The following is a 10,000-nucleotide window of genomic DNA, read 5'->3' as shown; positions in this document are numbered from 1 at the left end:
TTCGTCGGGATTCTATGTTTGGATGTTCATGTGAAAAAGACCTTCCATTAACCCTACCTTCACGCAATTGCATTTAAAATTTACAGGGATCGGCACTGCCCTGGAAAGTCTCTGGGGGTTAAAGGACAAAGCGTCCCTGATCATTGCATAACCTCCCGTCGCTAATATAGTGACATGGTGTCTAGATCAGGCGAACTTAATTCATTGGAGCAGATTAAGAAAGGATTAAGAAATAAGTAAGCAATGAACATACTCTTCTGAGCTTGACCTAATCATCAAACAGTGTCTTTGACCCCCTATGTTCATTTCTCTCCCATGATATGTTTCACAAGTGGGTGAGCACTTAAGCTGTCCTATATCATTCTGTATTGCGCATTCCAGTGCGTGCGTGTGAATGACATGCATTCTATGCAGGTATCGTGTAATACTTATTGGTGCTGTAACGGCACTAAGATTATTCGACCACACAATGCGATCAAATGCCCGCACTTGATAAGTAGATGTTCCGTCTTCGATTCCATGATTATTGTTTTGACTTATTACTTTAAAGACTTCACGCCACACAAAGAAATACACGAACCAAAAGCAAATCAAGAAAACATGAACACTCAAGCGCAGAGCAACTAAATGTCAATCTTAATTTCATATGTTACTCTGACGAACTGAAAATAATATATCACTCTCGGACACTCGCCCTTTTCGCCATGTTTAAGGTAGTTCTGTTTTGTTTGTACGGATCATAGGTGCAGGCTGTCATCTTAAAGGTATTCAACGTCAAACTGTTTTCTGCGCGTATAACTGTTTTACTTTTTTTGGGGGGTTGTAAAGACATCAGAAAATGATTTTATCTTCTTTTTTCGATTGAACGTCCGTGTGATTACCATAATCTGTAAATTCTCTTTTCTGTCCAATCATTCTATCAGAAACACCCGAGCCACTTATAAACAAAGATTATTAATATAAAACTATGGTAAAAGAGGTCCATAGATTTTTAAAAAGCTGGAGGAATGTCAGTTTTTTTAAAAAACAAAAAAAATTTGATTAACAAATTTTTCTTCTAAATTGTATCCGTGCTCACCGAGGATTACCAGTCAAATATAACTTCGCCAGGAAGCAAATTAAAATCCAACATATCCCAAATAAAAGCGATTACAATACGAATCTAAACTTTTTTTTTTAAGTCTTCATATAAAAAGATGGTCACTGTTTTTATATGTTGGGTAATGCCTTGTCTGATTTGATTATTTGAGGCCTTATTATGTACTATTAATTTTATTATCTTGTATATTAGTAACGATATATTATATAACAGACACACACACACGCACACGCACCCGCACAACACGCGCACGCGCAAGCACACGCGCAAGCAGCCGCACACGCACACGCACCCGCACACTACACACCCCCAAATACACAATCACACATACACAACACACACACACACAACACACACACACACACACTACACATATATATATATATATATAATATATTATAATATATTAATATATATATATAAGTAGTAGATATATATATATAATATATATATAATTAATATATATATAATATTAATATAATATATATAATATTATATATATATATTTTAATATAATATAAGATATATAATAATAATAGATTATATAATAGATACTATATATATATAATATTAGTAAATATAGTTATATATTAATATAATATATAAATAAATAGATATGATAAGTATATAAATATATATAATTATATATTTATATAATATTATATAATATCATAATATATATATATATATATATATTATATTAATATATAATATTTTTATATAGAAAATATATCTTATACTATATACATATATAATATATAGTATATTGTAATTTAATTTATTGATCATTATATCTTTTATATTTATTCTATATATATAATAGATATAATATATATAGATCTATATATATATATATAATTAGATTATATACTATATAGTACATATAACTTATAGTAATATATCTAACATACATACTTATATACTTATATCCTCTTCCTCCTCTTCATCTTGTCTCTGTCTCCTTCTCTTCTTCTTGTTACTAGATATAATATAAATATATATATATTATAATATAATCTATAAGACGTAACTATTATATCCATCGTATGCTCTCGCGTTCAACATGTATCCATTCCATACTGTCTATTCGCATAATACCCTTCTTTTGTTCTTCCCAAACTCGTCTCCCTCCCTCGCTCTTAATCCCATGCATTGACGCATCACTGTACTACCAAAGTTAGATCCCCCTTGCGTTGTCAACAGTAGCTCGGACATAACAAGAAATCAGTCAGATCGAGACAAGGAAACTGGCTTTTTTCCTCTTTCATCCCCTTTCCTCCTCCTTCCTCTACTCGTTTATTGGATCATTCGCATCAAAGGAACAGAATCTCTTTCGCACAGAACGAGACGGTGACGTCACTGACCAACGGTGACGTCACACTGACCAAGCTCGAGACAAGTTCGAAAGATCGGATTGCACAAGTTGCCTCTGCCGTGTCTTCCGAACATGGCCAAGAACCAACGGGGCATAAGTGAGTTTTCTTGTAATCTTTTCTTGGATTCAGTTCATCGGTTTCTGTGTATGAGAAATATCGTAATTTGTAAACAGGCAGGTAGATAAAGTTAAAAGAAAGAAAGAGGTTTATATAGATATCTCTCAATTGTGTTTGTAAAACTTATTCTATGTGTTTGCATGAAATTTATAATAATGACTGATGTTTACGATACGCCGAGAAAGTGTAATTGAGGCAGTTATTAATCTTCCTTCAAAGTTAAATAATCAGCAATATTCTTTCTCCTCTCATTTCGTATATCACCGATTGTTCTTAGTTATCCATTCGTTTTTTTTTCGTGTTTTCTCCTTCCATATTCTCTTCGTCCTATGTAATTATTGTTTCCATTATTTCTTATTTTTATTTCCATAACATTATTTCTTTTCTCTTTCTCCTTCCCTTTACCAACATTCCCCTCTTCCTTCACTCATAAATAACACACACTCTTCTCGACCCTATCACCTTTCTCTATATCATTCTTTATCATCTTTCCCATTTCCCTCCTACGCCTTAATTACTCACTAGATAACCTATGCGATTCCCTTGGACAATAACACACGAATTCTAAATAGCTTAAGATATTCTGTTTTCTTTCAGAAAGTGGGAAAATCACAAGATATGAACTGTTTGGTGTTTACTGATTGGCATTTTACAGCCGCCCGAATAATCCTGTGATGTAATAACCTAATCAAAATGGGCGAGGAGGGGGTGGGGGGGTGGTAGGGGTGCGCACTGTGGGTATTATTGCCCGAGGCGCTGAATAGCCTGGCACCGAGCCGACATGTCTTTTTTTTTTCATTTTCTTTCACCGTTTTTTTTTTTCTCTCTCTTTCCCTTCCCCTTTCCATCCACTTTCTTCATTCCTCTTCTCCCATATATAACTTTCGAATCCTTCTCCTTCCCTCTTCATGGACCTCCTTTATTCACCTTCCTCTATTTATACCTTACCCCTCTTCCCCTTCTCTCTTTCATTCCTCTATCCCCTTTACATCTTTCTCCTCCATTCCCTCTTCCCTTCATCTACCTCCTTCATTCCCCCTCTCCCATTTATATCTTATCCCTCCTTCCCCTCCACCCTTTATCCGCTTCATCCCTCCTTCCCTTTTTATACCTTTCCCCTCCTTCCCCTCCCCCCTTCCTCGATGTCATTCATTCTTCCTCCCCCATTTACACCTTTCCCCTCCTTCCATCTTCACCCACCTCATTCATTCCTCCTCCCACATTTACATCTTTCCTCTCCTTCACATTTACATCTTTCCTCTCCTTCCCCTCCTCCCTTCATACACCTCATCCCTCTCCGTTTTCTCCCTCCCTCAGGTCCTTCGGAAAGGGGAATGTTGTGGTGGTGCAACAAGGCTACAAGTCCTATGGCTCCCGCAAGAACAAGGTGCCGGTACTCGAAGGCCTAGAAATGAGAGTGCCACAGGGTGCCATGTTAGTATCCCATCAAATTTTCGTATTAAATGCATTGCGTGTAATTAAAGTTGGATGGCTGGGTGGAAACGTAATTAGCCTGAGATGGACCGAAATGGTATAACAAAGGATATTACGATTATTCAAATTTGTTATTAATAATAAAAAGCATGAATACGTTTGGCAATGAATATCATATTTGGAATAATCTTGAAGCACTTCTAGAGATACTGTTTGAGTATAATCTTATATGCGTGTTTTATAGTAAGAGTGCAGTAGATAACTGAAAATAAATAGAAAGGACATTACTAGTTCTGAATCGTGATCTTAAAGTCTAACAATAAACAGATTTTTAATAAAATGGATAATATGCTCTAATCAAACGTTGTAAGAAGATACGGACTCAATTAAACAGTAGAGAGCGGATTAAAATACCGCTTTCCTAATCAGGACCAAAAGATAAGATAACGAAAACAAAAATTAACATTAAAAAAAAATACATGCATTGCTTCACTTGTTATTGAAAGAAACCCCTTGACCTCCCTGCAGCTACGGTCTCCTAGGTCCGAGTGGCTGCGGCAAAACCACGCTGTTGGGCTGCCTGGTAAATCGCCTGCGGTTAGACAAGGGCGAAATCTTCCTGTATGGGTATCCCCCGGGCTCCCCCAGCGCCGCTGTTCCGGGGCATCGGGTCGGATACATGCCACAGGTGAGGGAGTATTTCTTTTTTCTTTTTTTTCTTGTCGAGGGTACAGTCTTCATGGGTTGCCTTTTGCTGTTCAATGTAAGGGTTATTCACCTTGTCTCTTGCTTGGGTTACACTTCCGCCTCTAATCTTTCATATAATCACTATCTTCAGGATTTTATACATATGTGTTTGTGTGTGTGTGTGTGTGTGTGAGAGAGAGAGAGAGAGAGAGAGAGAGAGAGAGAGAGAAGCAGAGAGAGAGAAGCAGAGAGAGGTATAGAGAGAAACAGAGAGAAATAGATAGACAGATAGACAAAGAGAGAGAGAGTAAACAAATGATACGTAAATAGCATTGTGACAATTCCTCCACAGGAACTGGCTCTCTACCAAGAATTCACGATCGTGGAGACCCTTCGCTACTTCGGCAGGATCCACCAGATGTCCTCAGCCATGATCGACAAGAGGACGAAATTCCTCGTGTCCTTCCTTGACCTGCCTGACCCCACGAGGCTCATTAACCAGCTCAGGTGAGAACAACAACTTTTTCTTTTTAGTGTGTGTGTGTGTGTGTGTGTGTGTGTGTGTGTGTGTGTGTGTGTGTGTGTGTGTGTGGTGTGCATAAGAAATATGAATTATGGATAAAGATTTTACGTCAATATTCTCCGAACAGTGAATGATTTTATTCGTTCTATTGTCGTGCTGGTGTCATTTCCGACCATTATTATTATTATAATTACTAATTGGGATTCTTTATGTGACGGGAACTAACAATGTTAATGGGATTTTTTTATACGTTGAGTAATTTATTGGTCAAGCTGTCATGACCTATTTTTAATTAATACACACATACGCACACACACACACACACACACACACACACACACACACACACACACACACACACACACACACACACACACACACACACACACACACAAACCGCTACACTAATTCTCATAGGCTATTTCCACAATAATCCAAAACATTAACGATGCGTACGACAAAAATGTAATATAATAACAATAATATAATATAGTAACGATAAATATAATAACAATATGATATAATAACGATACATATAATATTAATAATATATAATAACGATACATGTAACAATAATAAAAAAACGGTATCATAATACACAGTGGAGGACAACAGAGGAGGGTTAGTTTCGCTGCCGCCCTACTACACGAACCCGACCTCCTTATACTTGACGAACCTACAGTCGGCGTTGATCCCTTATTGAGGAGCAGGTAAGGGTTTTTGATACTGTGGTTTCGATCCCTTATTTAGGAGCAGGTAAGAGGTCTTGCTACTATGGTTTCGATCCCTTATTGAGGAGCAGGTGAGGGGTCTTGCTACTGTGGCTTCGATTTCTTATAGATGAGCAGGTTAGGGGTCCTGATACTATGGTTTCGATCCCTTATTGAGGAGCAGGTACGGGGTTTTGATACTATAGTTTCGATCTCTTATAGAGGGGCAGGTAAGGATTTTTTTTATATATTTGTCTTTCCTATATATCTATATTTGATGGTTTAATTTGCTTATGGACTACGTATGACGATTATAAGAAATACGGGGTGATATTTTCCGTGTAAATTATATGGCATAACTCGATTATATTATGTGGCTTCGATCCCTGTTTGAGGAACAAACAAGGTGGTCTTGATAGTGTTTATCTTTTCGACTTTTCGTTATATTTGGTAGGAAATCTTTGTACTTATTTCTAATTCATATGCTACTTTTATGGAGTGCGTATTATAGGAAATCTGGGGTGATATAGTTATGTAGATTATATGGAATTATAGAATATTATATTAATCGGGGGAGTTATTTTAGCGTGTACTGAGTAATTTTTCTCCACTTTCTCTCTCTCTCTCTCTTTTATATATATAATATATATATATATATATATATATATAATATATATATTATATATTATATAAACATATATGGTATATATATATTTATCTATATATATATATATATATATATATATATATATATATATATATATATATATATATATATATATATATATATATATATATATACCCTCTCTATCCTTTTCTCCCTCTCTCCTTCCTCCCTTTCTCCCAATCCTACCTCTCACTCACCCTTCTCTCTTTTCCCTTTCACTCTCCCTTTCTCTTTTCTCCTTGATTATAGCCGCCTCTATTTTTTGTCTTTAGTATCTGGCAACACTTGTTGGAAGTTTGTAAGTCTGGCCACACGACCATCATCATCACCACGCATTACATCGAGGAGGCGAGACAAGCGGACAAGGTAATATATATCAACTTTGTGAGGGGTTATCCTCACTTAACTGGCATTACAATGATTATATACATATATATATATATATATATATATATATATATATATATATATATATATATATAAACAAGTAAATAGATGGATACATGAATAAATAAATGTGTGTGTGTGTGTGTGTGTGTGTGTGTGTGTGTGGTGTGTGTGTGTGTGTGTGTGTGTGTGTGTGTGTGTGTGTGTGTGTGTGTGTGTGTGTGTGTGTGTGTGTTAGAATAGTGATACTCGAAAACACCACACACACAAAAGAAAAACGTAAAAGACAAACGAGTCATTGATACCACCTTACAAACACACAGGTGGGTCTAATGCGCGGAGGGAGACTGCTGGCTGAGACCTCCCCCTCAAGTCTCATCACCCACTTCGCCATCCCGAGCCTCGAGGACATCTTCCTCAAGTTGTGTCTCGTGGACGGAAGCGAGGACGATCTCCACACTGGCAAGGTGGGCGGCACGGGCGTGGGATTCATGTTGAACAAATTGCAAGTAGAACAACGAAGGGAAGAACAAGAAAACACACGAATCTGCCGAAGTCCTTTTCGCTATATATATGCCATGAAGAAACAATATAGTGAAAAGGACCTTCAGCATATTAGTGCATTTTCTTGTTCTTCACTTCGTTGTTCTATTTTTAAAGTGAGCGACCCGCTGTTTCACTGTTGTTTGCTGTTGATTTTACTGTTCGAATTATTTTTATTACTACATTCATTATCATATCAGCATCCGCAACACCAGCGTATAGTAATTATTTTTCTACCATTAATATAATCATCATAAAGGTAATAGTGATGATAGTAATGATAATAAATATAATAGCAACAATGATGATGATAACACATACTACTAATAATAGTGACAACAGTACTAATAGTAGATCTTATTATAATAACAATAACAATAGTCATCATAGTAAAATAATAATCAGAACAACGACACCCACCTATTTAATAAAATTTTTCGATTACATTCTGAAACGCAAACACCTCTCTGATCGGTAATTCTGAAAGACACTTCCTACTATATCTTTCTAAATACCCACGCCCATGATGTTCAAAACCTGACTGAATAAACAGATGTGTAAATATTTTAGATAAATAGACAGATGAAGCTAATAGATAAATAGATATACAGGTAAATTCATAAAAAAAAATATATATATTTCCATGCTTCTTCCCTTGTGTTCCTCCCTCTGCTATCTCGCTCTTCCACATGACCAGGTTAATCGAGTCAACACTGTTTGTATGATACTAATTACGGTCAATGTCAACAAAGGGTGTGATTACTCTCGCCATGTACCCGGGGAAGTTTGATCGCGGGTTAGTTGGGGGTAAAACTTTAATATAATTTATGTGATCTCTCATTATTACTAAAAGCTATCTGGAGGTTTATTTTCCGTTTATTGAATAATATGCTTTATTGTTTATTATGATGATCATTATTATTATCTTTTAAAATTATTATCGTTGTTATTATTATTATTATTATTATTATTATTATTATTATTATTATTATTATTATTATTATTATTATTATTATCATTATTATTGTTGTTGTTGTTGTTGTTGTTAAACAAGCCTCTTGACCAATTTCCTTAATATAGGCTTATAGAATGACCTTAAAAATATCGTTTTATAACGACACCTTTACCTTCACATACCAAGATAAATACAAACAATGGTATATCAGCTCTTTATCCTTAAAAAAAATCTTACAGATCAACAAAGGATTTGAAGATGAGAAAGGGATTTCGTCATCCACTCCTTCCGTGCTGCCAGGGTCACTGCCTTCTGCTAGGGGCGTGACCTCTGACCTGAAGGAAGTCCTCACTCCTTCAGGGCATATTATCCTGAAGGATTCTGAGGAAGAGAAAATTTTGATGGTGAGTTATAGAAAATGGTGACGATGGCATATACAAAATCAGGTTAATTAGAAAGTTCATTGACATTCATTTATGAATTGATGTAATTAGCTAATTAGCTGATTAATGATAGATCAGTAAGTGATATAATCCATTAATAAGTAATATGGCACATTAAGAAATATGTCGCATTGCTAGATGATACAATGCACTTATGACTGACATGGTCCATTAATAGATACCGTAACCCATTTATAAACCATATAATCTGTGAATACTGTAGATGATATGATCCTTTGATGAGCAATACAACTCTTCAATATATAGGATAACCCACTGATAATTAACACAACCCACTAATGAATAAGACAATCCAACAATAAACAGACAGATAATTAACACTTAGAAATAACATATACCATTAACAACACCCCCCCCCCCCATTAATGAACAACACACACCCCACTCACGAAAAAAAAACACAGCCATGAATAAATGACCCCAATGAAAGAAATAACGAACTGATAAACGCATCCATTCCTTCCCACTAACTTCTCCCTCTCTCCTTTCTGCCGTAGTCCCCTTGGGTGCAGACTTCGAAGTACGAGAGGGTGTTCTCTCTCTATCGCTTCTCTGCCCTTCTCCTCAAGAACTTTATTCGTCTCTGGAGGAATATTGGGTGAGGCTCCTCTGGTTTTTGGGGTCTCTGAGAAAAGGAGTTATTATTGTTGTTACTGTTTCGTGGTGTTGTTGGCTCTTGTTGTTGATACTGCTGATGTTATTGTATAGGAGAAGTTTTATCATTATCGTTATCGTTATCATTGTTATTAATATTGGTTTTATTGTTTCAAATGTTTGATTATTCATATTGTTATTGTTGTAATTTTGTATCATAATCACGATGGCAGTTGATTTCTTCCACTTTCCTACATTGTCATATTTTCATTCCTTTTTCTGACATTTTTATTAAGTCTATTCACTGCTCTCGAGGACAGCCACGTGTACTCTCTTCATTGCAACAACATTTGTCTCTCTAACTTCCAGGTTCCTTCTCTTCTCCTTCCTCATGCCGCCTCTGCAGACGGTTCTCTTCTGCCTCACGGTGGGAGGGACGCCCTA

General features: G+C 36.0%; 1 protein-coding gene across 1 annotated transcript in view; it reads left to right on the top strand.

Annotated features, from left to right (window-relative positions):
* The first annotated feature begins 2,452 nt into the window (after positions 1-2,452).
* The window catches only part of LOC119580397 (ABC transporter G family member 20-like), a 13,495-nt gene continuing 5,947 nt past the window's right edge, over positions 2,453-10,000 (top strand). The window contains exons 1-10 of the mRNA XM_037928528.1: positions 2,453-2,571; positions 3,910-4,026; positions 4,555-4,714; positions 5,066-5,220; positions 5,839-5,946; positions 6,886-6,979; positions 7,324-7,467; positions 8,738-8,902; positions 9,460-9,560; positions 9,926-10,000. The exon at positions 9,926-10,000 is cut by the window's right edge and continues 232 nt beyond it. Of these exons, the coding sequence (XP_037784456.1) occupies positions 4,004-4,026; positions 4,555-4,714; positions 5,066-5,220; positions 5,839-5,946; positions 6,886-6,979; positions 7,324-7,467; positions 8,738-8,902; positions 9,460-9,560; positions 9,926-10,000 (1,025 nt within the window). The 5' untranslated portion in view covers positions 2,453-2,571; positions 3,910-4,003. The remainder of the gene's footprint in view (positions 2,572-3,909; positions 4,027-4,554; positions 4,715-5,065; positions 5,221-5,838; positions 5,947-6,885; positions 6,980-7,323; positions 7,468-8,737; positions 8,903-9,459; positions 9,561-9,925) is intronic.

The sequence above is a fragment of the Penaeus monodon genome, chromosome 13, assembly GCF_015228065.2.
Source record: "Penaeus monodon isolate SGIC_2016 chromosome 13, NSTDA_Pmon_1, whole genome shotgun sequence".
NCBI lineage: Eukaryota > Metazoa > Arthropoda > Malacostraca > Decapoda > Penaeidae > Penaeus > Penaeus monodon.
The sequence above is the reverse complement of the archived record's forward strand: the minus strand, read 5'-3'. Positions and strand labels throughout refer to the sequence as shown.